The 26,613-nt window shown below is 42.1% G+C and overlaps 1 protein-coding gene across 1 annotated transcript in view; it reads right to left on the reverse strand.

The window, feature by feature from the left end:
- Positions 1-26,613, reverse strand: part of LOC115113224 (protocadherin-15-like) — a 186,219-nt gene that overhangs the window by 141,492 nt on the left and 18,114 nt on the right. Inside the window, exon 6 of the mRNA XM_065012551.1 lies at positions 17,039-17,132. Within this exon, the coding sequence (XP_064868623.1) occupies positions 17,039-17,132 (94 nt within the window). The remainder of the gene's footprint in view (positions 1-17,038; positions 17,133-26,613) is intronic.

Consider the following 26,613-nt stretch of genomic DNA (forward strand, 5'->3'; position numbering starts at 1 on the left):
ATGTTTGTTTTACTCCATGTGTAACTCTGTGTCGTTGTATGGGTCGAACTGCTTTGCTTTATCTTGGCCAGGTCGCAATTGTAAATGAGAACTTGTTCTCAACTTGCCTACCTGGTTAAATAAAGGTGAAATAAAAAATAAAATAATAAAAAACTTCATATCACTTCATTAGACCTCTTCTTGTGTTTCTCTCGTGTAGTGTATGTAGGGGAATCACGAGGGCGGTTCTGCTCTCTCCCTGTCACGTTCCCATGGTTACAGAAGATCTGTTATAATTACAGAACCCTTGGGCACCTCGAATCACATCTCTATCTATCTCATTCTCTCTCTCTCTCGCTCTGTCATTCTTTCCTGATGCGCCCTCTTTGTCTACCCTCTCTCTATCTCACTAGTCAATTGCACACAATCTCTCCCACTCTATGTATATTGAACACCATAATCTCCTCAACTGTATTTCACTTTATTACACCTGATGGGCTGCAGGTGCAGATAGTAATTGTCCTCCTCCCATGGGGACTCCATCATAATAAACACACACAAGCTCACATGTTTGCAAGTCCACACCTATACATGCACACGCACACCCGCACACACACCAGTGGTGGAAAAAGTACCAAATTGTCATGCTTGAGTAAAAGTAAAGATACCTTAATAGAAAATTACTTGAGTAAAAGTAAAAGTCACCCAGTAAAATAATACTTGAGAAAAAGTCTAAAAGTATGTGTTTTTAAGAATACTTAAGTATCAAAATCAAAGGTAAAAATAACTTCAAATTCCTTATATTAAGAAAACCTGTAACGGTTCTCATGTGGTGAAGGAGTCGGACGAAAATGCAGTGTGTAGATTGCGATCCATGTTTAATGAACAAACGTAACACGAATCTAAATACAAACACTCTAAATACAAACAAACTACAAAACAACACAGAATAAGGACATCAAGACACTAAGGACAATCACCCACTTAAACCTATATGGCTGCCTAAATACCCAATCAAGACAACGATAAACACCTGCCTCTGATTGGGAACGTGACAAAGACCAGAACACAGCTACAATCCCAATTTTACAAAAACCCATGCCACACCCTTTGAAAATAAATGAAGATAAACACAAAATACTTCGACCAGGGCATGACAAAACCAGACCAGCACTTTTTTTGCAGACATAATTTACAAACAAAAAAAATGTGTTTAGTGAGTCTGCCAGATCAGATGCAGTAGGGATGACCAGGGATGTTCTCTTGATTAGTTTGTGAATTGGACAATTTTCCTGTCAAAATGTAACGAGTAATTTTGGGTGTCAGGGAAAATTTATTTAAAAAAGATAGAGTACATTATTTTCTGTCGGAATGTAAAATGCAATGCAAAAATATAAATAGTAAAGTAAAGTACAGATACTCCCAAATAGTAGTACTTTAAAGTATTTTTACTTAAGTACTTTACACCACTGATACACACACACACACACACGCGCGCACACACACACACACACACACACACATACCTCGGTGCGGTTATGGGCCCCTGGAGAGGGTGAGGATTGGAGTTCAGGGTCCCTAGAATCCTTCATTCAACATTCGGACACAGAGGGCCAGTGCTGGTGACCTTTTTCTGAGAGGTCAGGGCATCCCTCTCTCTATCTCTCTCTTTATTTGTCTGCCACTCCCACTTTGACCTTCTCTCTGTCCATTTTACAGCCTCACCTTCTCACTCTGTATTCCTTTGCCATCATACATCATAGAAAACACACAAATGATGGCTTTTACATGCAACCACTATTTCTATACTAATGGCCTTTTCAATTGTCTACTACACACACACACACACACACACACACACACACACACACACACACGTTGCTAGACAGTCTCAAAACCGGGTTGCTCACAAACATGTTGTATCCTTGGTGTAATTGAATAATTTCAATAATCGTTGCTACTTCCTGTGCCTACCAATTTAGAATATTGCCTACCATGGAAGGCTGTGTTTCAGACGTAAGGAAGTGGATGGCGGCAAATCTTTTACTTTTAAACCCGGACAAAACAGACATTCTTGTTCTAGGTCACATGAAACAAAGAGATCTGCTGTTGGATCTGAGAATTAATCTTGATGGTTGTACAGTCGTCTCAAATAAAACTGTGAAGGACCTCGGCGTTACTCTGGACCCTGATCTCTCTTTTGACGAACATATCAAGACTATTTGAAGGACAGCGTTTTTCCATCTTAGTAACATTGCAAAAATCTAAAACTTTTTGTCCCAAAAATTATGCAGAAAAACGAATCAATGCTTTTTTCACTTTAGATTAGACTACTGCAATGCTCTACTCTCCGGCTACCCGGATAAAGCACTAAATAAACTTCCGTTAGTGCTATACACGGCTGCTAGAATCTTGACTAGAACCAAAAATGTGATCATATTACTCCAGTGCTAGCTTCTCTTCAATGGCTTCACTTCCTGTTAAGGGTAGGGCAGATTTCAAGGTTTTACTGTTAACCAGTTGCTCCTACCCTCTACTTTTTTGAACATTTTGTTAAAAATCGCGCAACATTTCAGAGCCCTGCTACTCATGCCAGGAATATAGTACGTTCATATGGTTAGAATGTGTGGATAGGAAACCCTCGGACGTTTTTAAAACTGGTTAAATCACGACTGTGGCTATAACATAACGTGCGTTACATCGGAAAGCGCAGGAAAACCTGATCACAGAAAATGGAAATAAATATCCTTGCACCACTTCCAGCAATTGTTAACAGTGAGCCGAATTAGATAAGACCGAGCATTCAACTCCCACAGCATCCCCATGTTGTCTAGAGTCTTGTGAATTGAATCATCTTTGATTCTTGGTTGAACCGAAACAGGGGCACCACTTACCTCCAGTCTCCGCCCAGATCATTCTGGAAGAGCTCTATCGTGAAATTTTTTCCAAGACGACAGCTAATGATTTTTACATCGCCTACGGATGATTTTTATCGCTTATTAACGTTTACTAATACCTAAAGTAGCATTACAAACGTATTTCGAAGTGTTTTGTGAAAGTTTATCGTCTACTTTTTGAATTTTAAAAAATGACGTTACGTTGTGAAATCGCTGTTTTTTTCGTTTATCACACAGTCTACATATAACGATATCTTGGCTTTATATGGCCCGATTTAATCGAAATAAAGACCCAATAGTGTTTATGGGACATCTAGGAGTGCCAACAAAGAAGATGGTGAAAGGTAATGACTGTTTTCTATTTTATTGTGCGGTTTGTGTAACGCCGAAATGCTAATTATTTTGTTTACGTCCCCTGCTGTGCTTTTGTGTTGTAGTGTATTGGTGCATGCTATCAGATAATAGCTTCTCATGCTGTCGCCGAAAAGCATTTTAAAAATCTGACTTGTTGCCTGGATTCACAACGAGTGTAGCTTTAATTCGATACCCTGCATGTGTATTTTAATGAACTTTTGAGTTTTAACTAATACTATTAGCATTTAGCGTAGCGCATTTGCATTTCCAGAGCTCTAGTTTGGACGCAAGCGTCCCAAGTAGAAGCAAGAGGTTTTAACCTACAAAGCACCTATCTCTCCGATTCGGTCCAGCCGTACATACCTACACAAAACGTCACAAAACGTATTGTCCCCAAAATTCTGAAGCATATAGCTGGAGGCAGGGCTTTCTCCTATAGAGCTCAATTTTTATGCAATGGTCTGCCTATCCATGTGAGAGACACAGACTTGGTCTCGACCTTTAAGTCTTTACTGAAGACTCATGATTTCATAAGGTCAGGACTACCTGGCCTGATAACTCCTGGCTGTCCCCAGTCCACCTGGTTGTGCTGCTTCTCCAGTTTCAACTGTTCTGCCTGCGGCTATGGAACCCTGACCTGTTCACCGGACGTGCTACCTTGTCCCGGACCTGCTGATTTCAACTTTCTCTCTCAACCTCTGAATGCTCGGCTATGAAATGCCAACTGACATTAACTCCTGAGGGACTGACGTGTTGCGTGTTGCACCCTCTACAACCACTGAAACTATTATTTGCCCCTGCTGGTCATCTATGAATGTTTGAACATCTTGAAGAACAATCTGGCCTTAATGGCCATGTACTCTTATAATCTCCACCCTGCACAGTCAGAGGAGGACTGGCCACCCCTCAGTGTTTCTTCCTAGGTTCCTGCCTTTCTAGAGAGTTTTTCCTACCCGCCGTGCTTCTTTATCTGCATTGCTTGCCGTTTGGGGTTTTAGGATGGGTTTCTGCATAGCACTTTGTGACATCTACTGATGTCAAATGGGCTTCATAAATACATTTGATTTCTGTATTTATTTTTTGAAAGACAAAGGCTGCGTAGACACGGGGAGCCCAGTTCTGCCAGTAATTGGTCTTCTGACCAATCAGATATTTTACCAATGATTGGGCAGAACGTTCTTGAGCTGTGCCTTAAAGGGGGACAGAGACTCTGGAGCCCTTACAGTGTCTGCAAGTGCATTCCACAGCTGCAGAGTCATGCAACTGAATGCCCTGTCACCCATAGGTTTTAGTCTGATGCAGGGCTGCTGAAAGGAGATGGACCTGGAGGAGCAGGAGGGTAGAATGAAGTCAGACAGGTACTTGTGTCCAGAGTTGTGGATAGCTTGGTAGGTGTGAACCAGAATTTTGTAGTCAATGTGTCAGCATATGGGGAGCCAGTGGAGGTTGAACAGCACTGGAGTGATGTGCTCATGGGGGGGAAGTGTGTGTGAGGACACGTGCAGCGCAGTTCTGGACATACTATAGGCACTTGGCAGATGCGCAAACAAAACGGGCAATACAATATTTCAGACAAGGTGAAATAAAGGTGTAGATGAGTCACTTAGCCACAGGTTTTGTTGGCATAGGTCGTAACTTGGCAATGTTCCGTAGATGGAAAAAATTTACTTTGGTCATACTCTTGAAGTGTGCCTCAAACGAGAGCTGACTGTCACTTACTGTATCACACCCAGGTTGTGAACCTCAAAGAAGGGGAGGACCTTGACACCATCAATATTGAGGCCTGCAGCTGCTGATGTTGTTCATGATGGTGCGAGTGCTAATCAAGACAACCTCTGTTTTTTTTTAAGTTGAAATCCCAAGAGTCGATTAACACACCTGTGCGTCAATCGATAACAAAAATCCCCATCAAAATCTGTCAGTTTAAGCTAGAGAAAAGCTACATGACCAAAAGTATTTGGACACCTGCTCATCGAACATCTCATTCCAAAACCATGGACATTAATATGGAGTTGGTCCCCCTTTTGCTGCTATAACAGCCTCCACTCCAATGTGAAGTCTATCCACTAGATGTTGGAACATTGCTGCGGGGACTTGCTTCCATGTAGTCACAAGAGGATTAGTGAGGTCAGGCACTGATGAAGGGCGATTAGGCCTGGTTCGTAGTCAGCGTTCAAATTCATCCCAAAAGTATTCAATGGGGTTGAGGTCAGGGCTCTGTAAAGGCCAGTCAAGTTCTTCCACACCGATCTCAACAAACCATTTCTGTATGGACCTGGCTTTTTCCAAGGGGGCATTGTCATGCTGAAACAGGACAGGGGCTTCCCCAAACTGTTGCCACAACGTTGGAAACACCTAATCATCTAGAATGTAATTGTGTGCTGTAGCGTTAAGCTTTCCTTTTACTGGAACTAAGGGGCCTAGCCCAAACCACGAAAAAGCCCCAGACCATTATTCCTCCTCCAAACTTTACAGTTGGCACTATGAATTGGGGCAGGTGGCGTTCTCATGCCATCCGCCAAACTCAGATTTGTCCGTCGGACTGCCAGATGGTGAAGCGTGATTCATCCCCCCAGACAACGCATTTCCACTGCTTCAGAGTCCAGATTTCAGGAATGTGTGTGGCTACTCGGCCATGGAAACCCATTTCATTAAGCTCCTGACGAACAGTTCTTGTGCTGACGTTGCTTCCAGAGGCAGTTTGGACCTCGGTCGTGAGTGTTGCAACAGAGAACAGATGATTTTTACACACTACATACTTGAACACTCGGAGGTCCCCTTCTGTGACCTTGTGTGGCCTATCACTTCAAAAGCTAAGCCGTTGTTGCTCCTAGATGTTTCCACTTCACAATAAAAGCAAGAACAGTTGACCAGGGCAGCTCTAGCAGGGAAGAAATTTGACAAACTGGCTTGTTGGAAAGGTGGAATCCTATGACGGTGCCACATTGAAATCACTGAGCTCTTCAGTAAGGCCATTATACTGCCAATGTTTGTCTATGGAGATTACATGGCTGGTTGTATGCTCAACTTTATACACCTGTCAGCAATGGTGTGGCTGAATTAACCAAATCCATTATTAATTTTAAGTCGTGTTCCCACACTTTGGTATATATATATCTGCGGTGAAAGGTGGTAGAGCTAGAGCGGTGTTTGTCAGACCATGAGACATCCTGAAAATCAGTCTTCTCACAAAAACGGGCTTCAAGAAGGGTCACTCAACCGAGACTGCTATTCTCTGTGTCACAGAGTCTCTCCACACTGCCAAAGCTGACTCTCTATCCTCTGTTCTCTTCCTCCTTGATCTATCTGCTGCCTTTGACACCCTGAACCATCAGATCCTCCTCTCCACCCTCCCAAGGATGGGCGTCTCAGGCTATGCACACTCTTGGATTGCATCCCACCAGGCAGGCCGCTCCTACCAGGTGACGTGGAGAGGATCTGTGTCTGTACCATGTACTCTCACTACTGGTGTCCCCCAGGGCTCGGTTCTAGGCCATCTCTTCTCTTTATACACTAAGTCACTCGGCTCCGTAATACCCCTGCATGATCTCTCCTATCATGTCTATGCGAATGACGCTCAACTACTTTCTCCTTCCCCCCTTCTGACACGCAGGTGGCTCTGAGTGCCTGGCAGATATCTCGACTTGGACGTCGGCCCACCACTTCAAGCTCCATGAGACAGAACTGACCCTGGACAACACCCTGTCGTTCTTTGCAAACATCAAAGCAGTGACCCGCTCCTGCAGATTTATGCTCTACAACATCCGTAGAGTACGACCCTACCTCACACAGGAAGTGGCGCAGATCCTAATCCAGGCGCTTTTCCTCTCCAGTCTGGAGTACAGTAACTCGCTGTTGGCTGGCTCCCCGCTTGTTACATCAAACCCTTGCAACTTATCCAGAATGCTAAAGCCACCTGCTTCGCTGCACACTCCACTGTCTTCAAGTCGAAGCTCGCATCCACTACAACATGGTACTTATCTACGGAACAGCAAGAGGAACTGCCCCTCACTACCTTCAGGCTATGCTCAAACCCTTCACCATAACCCAGCACTCCGTTCTGCCTCCTCAGTTCTCTTGGCCCTCCCACCGCTACGGGAGGGCAGCTCCCACTCAGCCCAGTCCAAGCTCTTCTCTGTCCTGACACCCCAATGGTGGAACCAGCTTCCCCCTGAAGCTAGGACAGCAGAGTCCCTGCCCATCTCCCGAAAACATCTGAACCCTACCTCTTCAAACAGTATTTTAAATAATCCTCCTCCTCACCTCTATTTTTTAAGCAGATTTAAGTCAACACTGTAACTTGGCTACACAGGATTTGGCTTTATGTTATTTTACTGCAGAAAGGTGAATTCCTCGCTCAGTGTATCAGACTAAAGCAGGTTTTCCTCTAGGATTTTGCCTGTGCTTAGCTAAATCCCATTTATTTTTATCCTGAGAAACTCCCCAGTCTTTGCCGATGTCAAGCATACCCATACTATGATGCAGCCACCACCATGCTTGAAACTAGCGATGCAGTTATTCAGTGATGTGTTGTGTTGGATTTAGTCCAAAAAGTATATTCCTTTGCCGTGTTTCTTTTTGCAGTATTACTTGAGTGCCTTGTTGCATACATGCAGGCTGACCTCGGCCATCAGTTGAACAGTGTTTTCACATTGGTCCAGCTGGCTTCCGGGTTAAGCGGGCAGGTGTTAAGAAGCGCGGTTAGGCGGGTCATGTTTTGGAGGACTCAGCCTTTGCCTGCCGAGCCTGTTGCAGAGATGAGACAATATTGAAAAAGCTGGTAAAAAATATAAACATTTTTAAAAAGTTGCATGGATGAACTCTATGCTACTTCTTAACATGATTTTTGAATGACTACCTGATCTCTGAACCCAACACATCTGTAACGTCCCTCAGCTGAGCAGTGAATTTCAAACACATATTCAACCACAAAGACCAGGGAGGTTTTCCAATGCCTTGGTAGATGGGTAAAAAATAAAACGCAGACATTTAATATCCCTTCGAGCATGGTGAAGTTGGATTGTGTATCAATACACCCGGTCACTAGAAATATACAGGCGTCCTTCCTAACTCAGTTACTGGAGAGGGAGGAAACCACTCAGGGATATCACCATGAGACCAATGGTAACTTTAAAACAGTTACAAAAACAGTTTAATGGCCGTGATAGGAAATAACTGAGCATGGGGATCAACAACATTGCAGTTAATCCACAATATTAACCTAATTGACAGAGTGAAAAGAAGGAAGCCTGTAAATAATACAAAATATTCCCAAACATGCATCCTGTTTGCAACAAGGCACTAAAGTAGTACTGCAAAAAAATATGTCAAATGCATTTAGTACCACTTTCCAGACTTGCATGCATCGTAGTGGCTGCATCATGTAATGGGTATACTTGTAAATGTTTTTCAGGATAAAAAAGAAATGGAATGGAGCTCAGCACAGGCAAAATCCTAGAAGAAAACCTGATACAGTCTGATTTCCACCAGACACTGGAAGATGAATTCACCTTTCAGTAGTATAATAACCTAAATCCCAATGTCAAATCTACACTGGAGTTGCTTACCAATAAGACAGTGAATGTTCCTGAGTGGCCGAGTTACAGTTTTGACTTAAATCAGTGTGGAAATATATGGCAAGACCTGAAAATAGTTGTCTAGCAATGACCAACAACCAATTTGACAGAGCTTGAAGAATTTTGAAAAGAATGTGCGAATTTTGCACAATCCAGGTGTGGAAAGCTTTTATAGATTTACCCAGACATGTACCCAGACAACTCTAATTGCTGCCAAAGGTGATTCTAACATGTATTGACTCAAAGGGTTGAATACTTATGTAATCAGGATATATTAGTGTTTAATTTTTCATATTTATTGTTACAAATGTTAGAATTTTTCTTCCACTTTGACATTATCAAGTATTTAGTGTAGAACGGTAACATTTTTTTTAAATTGAATCCATTTTAATGCCACTTTGTAACAACAGAAAGTTGGAAAAAGTCAAGGGGTGTGAATACTTTCTGAAGGCACTGTAACTTATTTGAATGGTTTTAAGATGGCCATGCAATGGATCATTTAGCTATATGAGTTGGAATTTTAGAACATCTTTAGGTATTAAAACAATATAAAACAATAATTTGATCAAATATTGAATTTGGCCTTTACTACTATAGCCCATAGAATTGCATTGAATAAAATATTCATAATTGGCAAAAAGAAGACAGTAAAAAAAAAACGTTTGAAGTGTCTGTTCTATATGTAGGAGGTTTAAAAAGCTCAGGAAATATTTGTGTTGTTTTGCACACATATTTAACCCCTTATTTTTGTTGGCACAAAAGTACATCAATCAATCAGTCAATCAATCAAACGTATTTATAAAGCCCTTTTGACATCAGCAGATGTCACAAAGTGCTTATACAGATACCCTGCCTAAAACCCCAAACAGCGAGAAATGCAGATGTCGAAGCATGGTGGCTAGGGAAAAACTCCCTAGAAAGGCAGGAACCTAGGAATAAACCGAGAGAAGAACCAGGCTCTGTAGGGTGGCCAGTCCTCTTTGTACATTGCCATTAAGGCGTTCTTCTTGATGTTCAAACATTCATAGATGACCACCAGGGTAAATAATAATCATAGTGGTTGTAGAGGGTGCAACAGGTCAGCACCTCAGGAGTAAATGTCAGTTGGCTTTTTATAGCCGAGCATTCAGAGGTCGAGACAGCAGGTGCGGTAGAGAGGGGGATAGAGAGAGGGAGAGGGAGAGGGAGAGAGAGGGTCAAAAACAGCAGGTCTGGGACAAGGTTTCACTTTCGGTGAACAGGTCAGGGTTCCATAGCCGCAGGCAGAACAGTTGAAACTGGAGCAGCAGCACAACAAGGTGGATTGGGGATGGTGACAGCCAGGAATCATCAGCCAGGAATCATCCTGAGGCATGGTCCTAGGGTTCAGGTTCTCCGGGAGGGGAAAGAGAGACAGAGAGAGATGAGAGAATTAGAGGGAGCATACTTAAGTTCACACAGGACACCAGGTAAGGCAGGAGAATTTCACCACATACGACAGACTGAACCTAGCCCCCCGGCACATGGCGTGTTAAAGCATAGACACTTAAGGCCACATTCGGGGGTCTGACGATTCCACCGGACAGGGCCAACCAGGCAGGATATAACCCCACCCACTTTGCCAAAGCACAACCCCCACACCACTAGAGGGATATCAACATACCACCAAATAACTACACTGAGACAAGGCTGAGCATAGCATACAAGATCTCCTCCACCGCACGAGCCCAGGGGGGTGCAAAACCGGACAGGAAGATCACAGCAGTGACTCAGCCAGTCTCAACAAGTCGAGTGTAGCGAAAAAAGCCTGGTATGACGTGACGCACCCCTCCTAGGGACGTCATGGAAGAGCACTAGTAAGCCAGTGACACCGTAATAGGGTCAGAGGCAGAGAATCCCAGTGGAGAGAGAGGAGCCGGCCAGGCAGAGACAGCAGGGCAGTTCATCACTCCAGTGCCTTACCGTTCACCTTCGGTCCCCTGGGCCAGACTACACTCAATCATAGGACCTATTGAAGAGATGAGTCGTCAGTAAAGATGGTCGAGACCAAGTTTGTGTCTCTCACATGGATAGGCCAACCAATCCATAAAAATGGAGCTCTATAGGAGAAAGCCCTGCATCCAACTGTTTGCTTAGAAATTCTCAGGACACTAAGGAGGCCTGTGTCTTGGGAACGTAGAGTATGTGTAGGTATGTACGGCAGGACCAAATCGGAGGGATAGGTAGGAGCAAATCCATGTAATGCTTTATATAGGTTAGCAGTAAAATCTTGAAATCAGCCCTAGCCTAACAGGGAACCAGTGTAGAGAGGCTAGCATTGGAGCAATATATGATTAAATGTTTTGGTTCTGGTCAAGATTCTTAATAGATTAAATTATTAATGTAACTTTAGATGTTCTACAAACGTTTGGCTATATGTTTTGATTTTTAATACATTGTAAGGCTGCATGATGCGACTCTAATGATGATTTGAAAAAAGTAAATTGAAAGGCTTGAGCTCTGGTTGGTTGTTTTGCGCAGGCTGTACACACTTCATCAGACTCTCATTCACAATTTGACAAGCACTTGATAATGTCTCGAATTTCCCGGTGGCATCCCCTTTGTGTGGCTGTAATGTTCCCTTAAATAATCCATGCATTTTGCGGCCAGTGGCAGTTGTGCCCTTGGCACAGACCGCTGCGTTGTGCTCTTCTCCCTGAGTGCTGCACGCTCTGAAGCACCTCTCACTCACATGACTCTCCATCACGTGATCAGGTCTTTATCACTGGCCACAAGTGAAGACAGACACATTGGGGACACTACTGCACACTTCCTCATCCAATCCGAGGTGCATATTGAAGATATTGGAAGAACTGTCCACATTTACTTTTCGTCAGCCAACAAGATGAGAAGGCCTAAAGAACAGCAAAAACACTAGCCTATGTCAATCTACTGTCCTCCATAGTACAAAAGTTGACCTATTCTATTCTGTGAGAAATAAATATTCAAAACATAGTCTGGGATGGTTGTGGGATGCGATAGATCTCAAATTAATACAACCACTAACATAAAAAAACATGTTTTTACGCAATGTGGCTGACGCAACAGATCAGAACGTATAGCTTAAAATGTTGATAAACTATTAGACTATTTCTTCACATTATAAGTGCAGCAATGCACACATGGCAGTGGGTTATAAGTGCAAATGTTCCATTACCTGGAAAACACCATTTTCAAAAGTGACCGCAAATGCGATTATGCTTGTAATGCTTGTGATACCGGTTAATATAAGGTGCATTTTTATGGTTAAAATTATCTTCCCTAAACTTGAAACTCACGTACAGCTTATGTATACTAGTTAGGCTCTACACCCCTTGCAAAGCGGATTAATGTGCCTCATTTTAAGAAGTTATTTGGCCACTTATTAAAACATATAGGTCTATGGGCTAGGCAACATGACGTGTGCGACTATGATTCGCTGGGCATCATTCACAAGTGATAATATATCATTTACAAGTGATAGGCATATATTGTCACCCATTCTTGTCTTTAGATATACTAAATCATTTTCAGTGCATTAAGAACATATTCAGACCCCTTGACTTACATTTCAGCCTGGATAATGACAAAGTAAAAACAGGTTTTTAGAAATGTTTGCAAATGTAAAAAAAAAAAGAAAAAAAAAAAAGAAATATCACATTTACATAAGTCTTCAGACCCTTTATTCATTAGGGTCCGACTGGAGCCTGGATGACAGGTCAGTTTGGAGGAATGTGTCTATTCCAGGACTGGGGAATGGGCAGGGTCCGGGACAAACATCCGGTTAGCCTTACGGACCATGCTCTCAATACCCCAGATGACTGCAGCCACTAGACAGGAGGTAGGGAGGATGGTCTCGGGTCAGACAGAGTAGCAGCAGGGCAATACAACTATGAGATTGCGTACGGCTTCATGTTCTTGGACCCCGGGCGGTAGGAGAGAGTGATATTGAACCGGGTGAACTACAGGGCCCAACGAGCCTGCCTAGAGTTGAGGCGCTTGGCGGTGCGGAGATATTCCAGGTTCTTATGGCCAGTCCACACTAAGAATGGGTGTTCTGCCCCTTCCAACCAGTGCCTCCACTACTCCAACACCACCTTGACGGTGAGGAGTTCTCGATTTCCCACATCTCAGCAGGGGTAAGACGATGGGAGAGGATAGTGCAGGAGTGGAGCATTTGGTCCTGGGAAGAACGCTGGGACAGGACGTCCCCCACTTCAACATCTGAGGTGTCGACCTCCACCACAAACTGACGGAAGGGGTCAAGATGGACTAAGATGGGGGCTGAGGTGAATCAACATTTAAAAGGTCAGAGAACGCCTGGTCAGCTGCTGGCGACCCCGAAACCTTGGGAGAGGCGAGTGCTGAGAGGGGCGAAGCCAGGATACTGTAACCTGCCCCTCCGGTTGGAGTACCGCAAAGAACATTATCCCCTCTACAGTTCATCTTCTGTTGCCCCGTACCCTCCGTATTCATCCCACTTTTCATGTGTCTAGGAGAAAACCTATGTCTCACAGTCCTTTGTCTCCCATTTGCCTTGATGACACCTTTGCACACTCTTGGCATTCTCTCAACCAGCTTCACCTGAAATGCTTGTCCAGCAGTCTTGAAGGTGTTCCCACATATGCTGAGCACTAGTTGGCTGATTTTCCTTCACTCTGCAGTCCGACTCATCACAAACAATCTCAATTGGGTTGAGGTCGGGTGATTGTGGAGGTCAGGTCATCTAATCCAGGACTCCATGACTCATTATTTGTCAAATTGCCCTTACACAGCCTGGAGGTGTGTTGAGTCATTGTTCTGTTGAAAAACAAAATGATAGTCCCAGTAAGTGCAAACCAGATGGGATGGCGTATCGCTGCAGAATGCTGTGGTAGCCATGCTGGTTAAGGGTGCCTTGAATTCTAAATAAATCACAGGCAGTGTCACCAGCAAAGCACCCCCACACCATCACACCTCCGCCTCCAAGTTTCATGCACCGCACATGCAGAGATCATCTGTTCAACTACTCTGCGTCTCACAAAGACATGGCCCAAATAGAACCAAAAATCTAAAATTTGGACTCATCAGACCAAAGGACAGATTTCCACCGGTCTAATGTCCATTATTCGTATTTCTTGACCCAAGTAAGTCTCTTATTATTGTTGCTGTCCTTTAGTAGTGGTTTATTTGCAACAATTCAACCATAAAGGTCTGATTCACGTCTCCACTGAACAGTTGATGTTGAGATGTGTCTGTTACTTGAAGTCTGTGAAGTATCTATTTGGGCTGCACTTTCTGAGGCTGGTAACTTATCCTCTGCAGCAGAGGTAACTCTGGGTTTTCCTGTCCTGTGGCGGTCCTCATGAGAGACCGTTTCAACATAGCGCTTGATGGTTCTTTTGACTGCACTTTCAAAGTTCTTGACATTTTACGGATTGACTGACCTTCATGTCTTAAAGCAAGATGGACTATCGTTTCTCTTTTCTTATTTGAGCTGTTTTTGCCATAATATGGACTTGGTCTTCTTCCAAATAGGGCTATCTACTGTATACCCTCCTTACCTTGTCACAACACAACTGATTGGGTCAAACGCATAAATTCCACATTAACTTTCAACAAGGTATACCTGTTAATTGAAAAGCATTCCAGGTGACTACCTCATGAAGCTGGTGGAGAGAATTCCAAGAGTGTGCAAGTTGTTATCAAGGCAACGGGTGGCTACTTTGAAGAATCTCAAATATATTTTGATGTGTTTATCACTTTTGTTATTTCATAGTTTTGATGTCTTCACTATTATTCTACAATATAGAAAAAAAGTTAAAATAAAGAAAACCCCTTGAAAAGAGTAGCTGTGTCCAAACTTTTGACTGGTATGCAAGTATTCACAGCACTGAGTCAATACTTTGTAGAAGCCCCTTTGGCAGCGGTTACAGCTGTGAGTCTTTCTGGGTAAGTCTCTAAGAGCTTTCCACACCTGTATTTGCCCATTATTCATTTCAAAAATCTTCATTCATTTCATTATTCTTTAAAAAAATCCTCAGTTATTGCCATAGATTTTCAAATCGATTTAAATTGGCCACTCAGGAACATTCACTGCCTTCTTGGTCAGCAACTCCAGTGTGTATTTGGCCTTGTATTTTAGGTAATTGTCCTGCTGAAAGGTGAATTTTTTGTCTTACAGTGTAGGTTGGAAAGCAGACTGAGCCCTGTTTTCATCCACGATTAGCCTGTGCTTAGCTCTATTACGTTTATTTTTACTCCCCCCCAAAAAAACTCCATAGTCCTTGCCGATGACAAGCATACCCATAACATGATGCAGCCACCACCATGCTTGAAAATATGAAGAGTAGTACTCTTGGATTTGCCCCAAACACAACACTTTGAATTCAGGAGAAAAAATGCATTTCTTTGACACATTTTTTGCAGTACTACTTTAGTGCCTTATTGCAAACAGGATGCATGTTCTGGAATATTTTTATTCTATACAGGCTTCTTTCTTTTCACTCTGTCATTTAAGTTAGTATTGTAAAGTAACTACAATGTTGTTGATCCATCCTCAGTTTTCTCCTATCACAGGCATTACATTCAGTAACTGTTTTAATATCATCATTGGCCTCATGGTGAAATCCCTGAATAGTTTCCTTCCTCGCCGGCAACTGAGTTAGAAAGGTCGCTTCTGTTGATTTCTTTGTTTTCTGCTTTGAGGCAAGCATGGAGACACGTTTTGATAAATCTATGTCAGATTTTCATATTCACCGAATCTTTAGATATTTGGTTACAATTACTGGGAAATGGTTAGCTATGTTGAGGTGTGCTCATCACCATATTTAGTCTAGTTTGCGCATCTAGCACTGATCAGAATTTTTTTCTAGCATGTTATGATAACAAGTGGATATTTTTTCTGTTCACTCGTGTAGTAGGCATAGCCTACTCCCAACCAAAATCCAATGACTTGTCTGATAGCGTAGTCAATCAATCTGGTTTTGTTTAACTGAATTTCCGTCTGTATATTTGGTCAATTGATCTCTGTCTGGGCAAATAAGTGGAAGTGATAGCTCATCTACAGTATTTGCTGACTCATCTATCATTGCTCTGAACATTTTATTTTGCTAATGTATCCTAAATCAAGTGGAGGCCTAGTCTATTTTTACAATTTATTTGTATTTTATGAAACTTTATTTAACCAGGTAGGCTAGTTGAGAACAAGTTCTCATTTACAACTGCGACCAGGCCAAGATAAAGCAAAGCAGTGCGACAGAAACAACAACACAGAGTTACACATGGAATAAACAAGCATACAGTCAATAACACAATAGGGGGAAAAAAGTCTATGTACAGTGTGTGTAAATGGCATGAGGTCGTAAGGCAATAAATAGGCCATAGTAGCAAAGTAATTACAATTTAGCAGATTAACACTGGAGTGATAGATGAGCAGATGATGATGAGCAGATGATGGTGTGTAACTAGTGATACTGGTGTGCAAAAGAGCAGCAAAGTAAATAAATACAATATGGGGATGAGGTAGGTAGATTGGGTGAGCCATTTACAGATTGACTATGTACAGCTGCAGCGATCGATTAGCTGCTCAAATAGCTGATGTTTAAAGTTAGTGATGGAAATGTAAGTCTCCAGCTTCATTTTTGCAATTCATTCCAGTCACTGGCAGCAGAGAACTGGAAGGAAAGGCGGCCAAAGTGGGTGTTGGCTTTGGGGATGACCAGTGAGATATACCTGATGGAGCGTGTACTACGGGTGGGTGTAGTTATTGTGACCAGTGAGCTGAGATAAGGCGGAGCTTTACCTAGCATATACTTATAGATGATTATTTGCTATTGCTATTGACTCACACACATGCAATTTATAAAGCCTGCAGAGGTTGTGAAATATGAACTTGAGACTCACATGATTTTGAAAATATAGATTGCTATGGGGACAGCCAAAGTACCCATTTAGGTTCTAGACATCACCTTTTTTTTCTAAGAGTGTATGCCTGCTCCCTATTAAGCGTAGCATTTATAGCTCATAGAAGGGCTTACGCCCATGTGGCACAACAGGTCACATTTTTAGGTCCTGCTTAGAGTGCATTTTACAGCGGAGCCCAACTGGAGCCCAACTGGTGCAAGCGGCCCCTGTATCCTGACTGTGACCTTTGTATGAATCATAGAAAGTCAGACCTGCACATTGATATCAATCAGTAAAACCATCCATCCATCCATCAATCAATCCATTTCCATTCTGAATAAAGTTTCTCACCCCTCCTAGGTTGCCATCAGAGGCAGTGACAATGAGACGATACTGGTCAGTGGTCTCCCTGTCCAGAGGCTTTCCCAGAAGCAGGAGGCCTATCCTGTAGAGGGAGAGACAACAACACACTGCAGCATTAGTAAACAGCTAAATTCATACTGCATCCATCAGGACTTAATCTTCATCCAGACAGAATTTGGGGATTCTAGTCGGATAACTCACTTTCCTGTCACTGTCCTCGTTAGTTCCCTCCCCAGTGACTCTGCGATGACTGGATAAGCTACATGATAGTATAAGTCCACAAGTTCCTCTAGTGAGCTAAGCTTTCCATCATATTGCAGGGACTTATCTAATACTTTCACGTCAGCGAAGGGGAGTGAACATGTGTAAAGGGGTGGGTGTTGGATCTAAAACTGTATCTTTACAGTCTAGACCAGGGGTGTCAAACATCCGGCCCGCGGGCCGGAACCGGCCCCCAAGGAGGTTCGATCAGGCCCGCAGGATAATTTGAAAGTGGAAAAAATGCATAAAAGACATGGAATTAATATTTTTAATTCGCTGCAATTCATGGATTATCCGCTAAGGGGCGCACTCTTTCCATCAGAGTAGAAGACAAGCCGCATCACTGAGACAGACTGAAAACAGCAGACGGTATCAATGCGCCATCTGCTGCTTGTTACGACGTTGTTAATACCTTGGTCTCTACCTCTCCGCTACACCCTCATTAGCCAAAATGTCATTATCCAAACGGAGAAAAGTAGATAAGGAGTGTAGAATTTTCAAAGAAAAATGGACCACGTCCTATTTATTTACAGAGATGCACGGAAAACCTTCGTGCTTGGTGTGTTTGCAACAAGTTTCGGTATTGAAGGAATATAATATTCGACGCCACTACGAGACTCATCACAGCGAAAAATATGACGGCTTGCAAGGACAACTGAGAAGAGATAAGATTAACGAATTGCTGGCGGGTCTGAGGAAACAGCAGTCAACTTTCATCCAGAGCCGAGAAGTCAGTGAAGCAGCGGTAAAGCCAGCTACCTAATTGCTAGCGAAATAGCATTAGCATCGAAGCCGTATTCCGACGGTGACTTTGTTAAACGATGCATGATGAAGGCGGCTGAACTTGTATGTCCCGAGAAGCGACAAGCTTTTGCCAATATTAGCCTGACGAGGAATACTATAGCAGAGAGGATTTCGAACTATCGGCAGATTTAGACAGTCAATTGAAACAGAGAGTCAAGTCATTTATTGCATTTTCCGTGGCAATTGACGAGAGCACTGACATCACAGACGTGGCCCAACTGGCCATATTTATTCGAGGAGTTGATGAGACATTGACTGTTACTGAAGAGTTTCTTGAGTTGGTGCCAATGATGGACACCACAACAGCCGAGGACATTTTCGGCTCTGTCGTTGCTGCATTGGACAGAGTTGGAGTGGACTGGTCCCGCGCTGTCAGCCTGGCTACAGACGGCGCGCCATCCATGGTCGGAAAGAAAGCAGGTGTCGCGACAAAGTTCAAAGACAAAGTACAAGCCCTTAATGGAGGAGATCGTTTCTGGACATTTCACTGTATTTTGCACCAGGAGGCATTGTGTTGCAAGTCGCTGAAAATGGACCACGTCATGGAGGTGGTTGTTCGCACTGTAAATTTCATCTGGTCCAGAGGTCTGAACCATCGTCAGTTTGACAAACTTCTCAGCGACAGCAACATTACCCACAGCCTGCCATACCACACTGAAGTGAGATGGTTAAGCCGAGGCGCTGTGCTGAGGCATTTCTTTGATCTACGAGAGGAAATCGGACAGTTCATGGAGAAAAAGGAAAACCGGTGTTGGAATTACAATCTCAGGAATGGCTACGGGACCTTGCATTCTTGGTTGATATTACTGAACACTTGAACAATCTGAACAAAATGTTGCAAGGCCGCAAAAAGTTGTCACACAGTTTTCTGACAACATACATGCATTTAAGTTGAAGCTGACTTTGTGGGAGATGCAACTGGCAAATGGCAACCCTGCTCATTTCCCCTGTCTGAGAGATGTGTGTGTGACCAGACCTGATGCGGACATGAAACGGTACAAAGACAAAATTGCAGGACTACTGCGGGAGTTTGAGAAACGTTTTCAGGTATTTGGTGAACTTGAGACAGAATTTTCAGTTTTTCGCTCACCTTTCACAGTTAAAGCTTCTGATCTGCCGGTCGAAATTCAGCTAGAGATAATTGATTTGCAGTGTGATGCAGATTTGAAGGGCAAATTTGCCTCTGTAGGTCTGGACAGATTTTATCAGTATCTACTACCAGGGTACCCCAAATTAACAGCCCTGGCTGCTAAAATTTTGTGCATGTTTGGGACAACCTACCTTTGTGAACAAATTTTCTCAGTGATGAATATCAATAAAACAAAAATGCGTTCAAGGCTCACAAACAAGCACTTAAATGACATTCTGAAAGTGACAGCTAGTCAGGACATGACACCTGGTGTTGATGCACTTGTACAGGCCAAAAGATGCCAAGTTTCAGGAACAAATACAAGTCCAGACTAGACTAACACCTTTAAAATGCTGCCTTAGATACTGTTTGCATTGAAAGAATACAGCTCTGTGAAGATGAATCCTTACTGTGGTGATTTAAAAAATGTGCACTTTAATGTTAGTCAGCAGCTTCAAAACAAAAGTTGTGTGATGGAATTCTACTGTTCATACAACTCCATAAATTTTCAATTTCGTGGAGCAGTGTAGCAGAGTATGGTATAATTTTAATGGTCCGGCCCACTTGACATCTCCCTAGGCCGTATGTGGCCCACGATGCGAAATGAGTTTGACACCCCTGGTCTAGACTCTACACTGAGAAACACACACAAATCCCTATAACACCTGGATATGACTTATCAAGGGAATGTCAAAGGTAAAAAATACAATACTGTACAAAACCAACACCTAACCTGTTTTGGATTTACAGAAAAGAACATAAAAGATAAATCCTCTTTAAAATTACAAGAGTCCTTGGTGACTCATTTCTATCATAAGGAGGCAGAATCCTTCATTTACAGAGTTTTGTTGCAGTTTACTGTTTGCAGGCAGCGCTGTGAAGAGGAGAGAGACAGCGAGAGAGAGAGAGATAGCAGTAAACTGAACTGGACATAATTTATTACAGCAGGATTTAACAGCAATAGTAAAAACAAATCTGCTCAGGACAATGAGGTGGATCAGCTGGTGTACTTAAGACCAATGTTCCCTCTAAATTGTGCACGTTCCTGCGCAGAAATGTGACTCGTTTCAGGAAACTAGGTGTATGTCTCGGGTCACTACTTCACAGTAGAGACATTTGAATGTAAACTTTTTTTATTCAAAAAACATTAGCTGGCTGGCTCGCTCTTATTATTTCTAACAGGAGGATTGACATGTTACCCAATGCTGATTTCGAGATTCAGAATCTAATCAACAAAGCGCACATTGATACACTGACGAAAAACCTTAAACAGCATCTTGTCAAGCTGCAGGGAAAGTTTTACAACTACTTCCCGGAGGAGAACAGGAGACAAGACGACTGAATATGGGACCCCTTTCAAGTGGAGATGGGAAGTGTCACGTTGCCAAGCAACAAAGAGGTTCTGCTGGTGTAGCTGTCATTTGATCGTGGACTGAGTAATGAAAAATGACTGGAAATGACACTGCCAAAGTTCTGGAGCAGCGTAATGGGAGAGTATCCTGCACTCGATTGTCATGCAATCAGAATCATGCTACCACACCCACAATAAATAAACAGGTTAATGAGTTATTGTTCACTATGTTAATTATTAGTGTTCATTAATTCTGACATTCATGTTACATTTTATTGAATTGGTTAAAGTGTACACCTTTAAAAATAACTTCTCACGGTTGTGAAACTATTGACATGATAATTGATGATTAATAATTCCTAATAATTGTTGTTTTTTCTATTTTAAATACTGGTATGTGTTACTGTTCATTGACATTATTGGACTGGTATGTGTTACTGTTCATTGACATTATTGGACTGGTATGTGTTTCTGTTCATGAACATTATTGGACTGGTTGTGAGTCTGATCATTTATTACAACCCACTCCTGAATTGGTTGCCTAATTAAATGTTTTATTCTCTTGAATTGAAAATACATTTTCTCAGTTAACCTTCCTTGGGATAGGGGACAGCATTTTCGCTTTTGGATGAATAGCGTGCCCAGAGTGAACTGCCTCCTACTCTGTCCCAGATGCTAATATATGCATATCATTATTAGTATTAGATAGAAAACATAGAAAAGATAGACAAGTTTCTAAAACTGTTTGAATGATGTCTGTGAGTATAATATAACTCATATGGCAGGCGAAAAACCTGAGAAAAATCCAACCAGGAAGTGGGACATCTGAAGTTTGTAGTTTTTCAAAGCTTGGCCTACAGAATACACATTGAGATATGGATAAAGTTGCACTTTCTACAGCTTCCACTAGATGTCAACTGTCTTTAGAAACTTGAATAAGGATTCTACTATAAAGGAGGGACTCATGAGACCTCTTTGAGCCAGTGGTCTGGCAGAGTGCCTTGGTCTCATGACGCGCGCTCCCAACAGAGTTACCTCTCATTCCAGTGCTTTTCTGAAGACAAAGGAATTCTCCAATTGGAACATTATTGATGTTTTATGTTAAAAACATCCTAAAGATTGATTCCATACATCGTTTGACATGTTTTTAAAAGACTGTAACGGAAATGTTCAAGTTTTTGTCTGGATGAAGTGCATGCGCCTCATGAAGATGGATTACTGGGCTGAACACGCTAACAACAAGTGGCTATTTGGACATAAATTACGGACTTTATGGAACAAATCTGTCATTTATCGTCGACCTGGGATTCTTGGGAGTGCCTTCTGATGAAGATCATCAAAGGTAAGTGAATATTTATGGTGTTGTTTCTAACTTTTTTGACTCCAAAATGGCAGATATTCCTCTGGCTCTTTTGGGTTCTGAGCGGCGTTCTCAGATTATGCTTTTTCCGTAACGTTTAAAAAAAGTCTGACACAGCGGTTACATTAACTTCTTGGTGACCATCTTTTGACCATCTTCTTTGTTGGCACTCCTAGATGTCCCATAAACATCATTATTGGGTCTTTTTTTTGATTAAATCGGTCCATATATAGCCTAGATATCGATCTATGAAGACTGTGTGATCAAGGAAAAAAATAACGTTTTATAATGTAACGTCATTTTTTTTAATTAAAAAAGTCGACGATAAACTTTCACAAAACACTTCGAAATACTTTTGTAATGCAACTTTAGGTATTAGTAAACGTTAATAAGCGATCAAATTGATCACGAGGCGATGTATATTCTATAGCTGTACGTCTGGAAATAATGTCCGGGTAAATCTCAACCAAAATATCCGGTCGGAGACCGGAAGAAAGGCGCTGCCTTGCGTCCGTTTGACCAAGAAACAAAACGTAGGCAAATGACAAGACTGTTGACATCGTGTGGAAGCTGTAGGTATTGCAACCTCGGCCCCATTAAATGTGGTTCACCTTTATCAATGGGTTGAAGTGGCGCATGGATATATTTTTCCATTTTCAGTGATCAGATTTTCCTGCACTTTTCGATGAAACGCACGTTCTGTTATAGTCACAGCCGTGATTTAACCAGTTTTATAAACGTCTGAGTGTTTTCTATCCACACATACTAATCATATGCATATACTATATTCCTGGCATGAGTAGCAGGGCGCTGAAATGTTGCGCGATTTTTAACAGAATGTTCGAAAAAGTAGAGGGTCGACTTAAGAGGTTAAATGAGTTTTCATCGGGAATCCAGATGATCTTTTATCAATGTTTATTATGAGTATTTCTGCAAAATCACCGGATGTTTTGGAATCAAAACATTACTGCACATAAGGTGCCAATGTAAACTAAGATTTCTGGATATAAATATGCACATTATCGAACAAAACATACATGTATTGTGTAACATGATGTCCTATGAGTGTCATCTGATGAAGATAATCAAAGGGTAGGGATTAATTTGATCTATATTTCTGCTTTTTGTGACTCCTATCTTTGGCTGGAAAAATTTCAGTTTTTTTGACTTGGCTATGACCTAACATAATCATATCTGGTGCTTTCGCTGTAAAGCATTTTTTTTAATTGGACACGATGGGCGTCGTGCCATCCCGGATCCGGGATCGTAAATACAGCCTCAAGCTCATTACCATAACGCAACGTTAACTATTCATGAAAATCGCAAATGGAATGAAATTAATCTATTTGCTCTCAAGCTTAGCCTTTTGTTAACAACACTGTCATCTCAGATTTTCAAAATATGCTTCTCACCCATTGCAAAACAAACATTTGTGTAACAGTATTGATAGCTAACGTAGCATTTAGCGTTAGTATTCAGCAGGCAACATTTTCACAAAAACCAGAAAAGCATTCAAATAAAATCATTTACCTTTGAAGAACTTCGGATGTTTTCAATGAGGAGACTCAGATAGCAAATGTTCAGTTTTTCCTGAAAGATTATTTGTTTAGGACAAATCGCTCCGTTTTCTGCGTCACGTTTAGCTACGAAAAAAAACCTGTATCCAGGATTGTGTAAATCTATCCGCAAGCTCATTAGCATAACACAACGTTAACTATTCATGAAAATCGCAAATGAAATGAAATTAATCTATTTGCTCTCAAGCTTAGCCTTTTGTTAACAACACTGTCATCTCAGATTTTCAAAATATGCTTTTGAACCATAGCTAAACAAGCATTTGTGTAACAGTATTGATAGCCTAGCATAGTATTATGCCTCTCTTTCACCATGCAACATTTTCCACAAAAACCAGAAAAGAATTCAAATAAAATAATTTACCTTTGAAGAACTTCAGATGTTTTCAATGAGGAGACTCTGTTAGATAGCAAATGTTCCGTTTTTACAAAAAATATTATTTGTGTCGACTAATCGCTCCGTTTTGTTCATCACGTTTGGGTAAGGATTTTTTTTTTATATATATTAAGTCATTAAAACGTGAACTTTTTTCCAAATTAACTATATAATATCGACAGAAACATGGCAAACTGATGTTTAGAATCAATCCTCAAGGTGTTTTTCACATATCTATCGACGATAAAATCCATCGTGGCAGTTTACTTTCTATTCTGAAGAAATGGAACGCTCATGGACCTACAGATTATGCACACAGGACACCGGGCGGGACACCAGGTAAATGTAGTCTCTTATGGTCAATCTTCCAATGATATGCCTACAAACACGTCACAATGCTGCAGACACCTTGGGAATAGACAGAAAGCGCAGGCTCATTCCTGGCGCATTCACAGCCATATAAGGAGACATTGGAACACAGCACCTTCAGAATCTGGGGCATTTCCTGTATGAAACTTCATCTTGGTTTCACCTGTAGCATTAGTTCTGGGGCACTCACAGATAATATCTTTGCAGTTTTGGAGACGTCAGAGTTTTGTCTTTCCAAGGCTGTCAATTCCATGCAAAGTCAAGCATCTTTTCGTGACAAAATATTGCGCTTAAAACGGGCACGTCTTTTTATCCAATAATGACATAGCGCCCCCATAGGTTGAAGAGGTTAACCTCTCTAGGTTATGTGGGACGCTAGCGTCCCATCTGGCCAACATCCAGTGAGGTTGCAGAGCGCCAAATCCAATTACAGAAATGCTCATTATAAAAATTCAGAAAACAAAACATATTTTACATAGGTTTAAAGATGAACTTCTTGTTAAACCAACCACAGTGTCATATTTATAAAAATGCTTTTAGGCAAAAGCATACCTAGCCCAGAACATACCTAGCCGACAAATTATTACAAACAGTAACCAGCTAAGCAGAAGCGTTACAAAACTCAGAAATAGAGATACAATTAATCCCTTGGTGGCAATCAGAAGACATTCATTTACTCAATACATGTTCCTTTTGTTCGATGAAGTCTCTTTATATTACAAAACCTCCGTTTTGTTAGCGTGTTTTCTTCAGTAATCCACAGGCTCAAACTCAGTCAAAACAATCAGACAAAAACTCCAAATTGTATCCGTAAAGTTCATAGAAACATGTCAAATGTGTTTATATTCAATCCTCAGGTTGTTTTTTAGCCTAAATGATCTATAATATTTCAACCAGACAATAACGTTGTCAATATAAAAGGTAAACAAGAAATGCACATGCGCCTGAAAAAACTCATGCGTCACGTTAGGATCCACTCGTTCAGACTGGTATTTAAGAGCAATTGGAGGCCACGGAAGGAGAGTTGTATGGCATTGAAGCTTGCCTGGAGGGTTGTTAACACAGTGTCCAAAGAAGGGCCGGAAGTATACAGAATGGTGTCGTCTGCGTAGAGGTGGATCAGAGACTCACCAGCAGCAAGAGCGACCTCATTGATGTATACAGAGAAGAGAGTCGGTCCAAGAATTGAACCCTGTGGCACCCCCATAGAGACTGCCAGAGGTCCGGACAGCAGACCCTCCGATTTGACACACTGAACTCTATCAGAGAAGTAGTTGGTGAACCAGGCGAGGCAATCATTTGAGAAACCAAGGCTGTCGAGTCTGCCGATGAGGATGTGGTGGTTGACAGAGTCGAAAGCCTTGGCCAGATCAATGAATACGGCTGCACAGTAATGTTTCTTATCGATGGCGGTTAAGATATCGTTTAGGACCTTGAGCGTGGCTGAGGTGCACCCATGACCAGCTCTGAAACCAGATTGCATAGCAGAGAAGGTATGGTGAGATTCGAAATGGTCGGTAATCTGTTTGTTGACTTGGCTTTCAAGACCTTAGAAAGGCATGGTAGGATAGATATAGGTCTGTAACAGTTTGGGTCAAGAGTGTCCCCCTTTGAAGAGGGGGATGACCGCAGCTGCTTTCCAATCTTTGGGAATCTCAGATGACACGAAAGAGAGGTTGAACAGGCTAGTAATAGGGGTGGCAACAATTTCGGCAGATAATTTTAGAAAGAAAGGGTCCAGATTGTCTAGCCCGGCTGATTTGTAGGGGTCCAGATTTTTCAGCTCTTTCAGAACTTCAGCTGAATGGATTTGGGAGAAGGAGAAATGGGGAAGGCTTGGGCGAGTTGCTATTGGGGGTGCAGTGCTGTTGACCGGGGTAGGAGTTGCCAGGTGGAAAGCATGGCCAGCCGTAGAAAAATGCTTGTTGAAATTCTCAATTATGGTGGATTTATCAGTGGTGACAGTGTTTCCTATCTTCAGTGCAGTGGGCAGCTGGGAGGAGGTGTTCTTATTCTCCATGGACTTTACAGTGTCCCAGAACTTTTTTGAGTTAGTGTTGCAGGAAGCAAATTTCTGCTTGAAAAAGCTAGCCTTGGCTTTTCTAACTGCCTGTGTATAACGGTTTCTAGCTTCCCTGAACAGCTGCATATCACGGGGGCTGTTCGATGCTAATGCAGAACGCCATAGGATGTTTTTGTGTTGGTTAAGGGCAGTCAGGTCTGGGGAGAACCAAGGGCTATATCTGTTCCTGGTTCTAATTTTCTTGAATGGGGCATGTTTATTTAAGATTGTTAGGAAGGCATTTTTAAAAATATCCAGGCATCCTCTACTGACGGGA

The sequence above is a fragment of the Oncorhynchus nerka genome, linkage group LG28, assembly GCF_034236695.1.
Source record: "Oncorhynchus nerka isolate Pitt River linkage group LG28, Oner_Uvic_2.0, whole genome shotgun sequence".
Taxonomy (NCBI): domain Eukaryota; kingdom Metazoa; phylum Chordata; class Actinopteri; order Salmoniformes; family Salmonidae; genus Oncorhynchus; species Oncorhynchus nerka.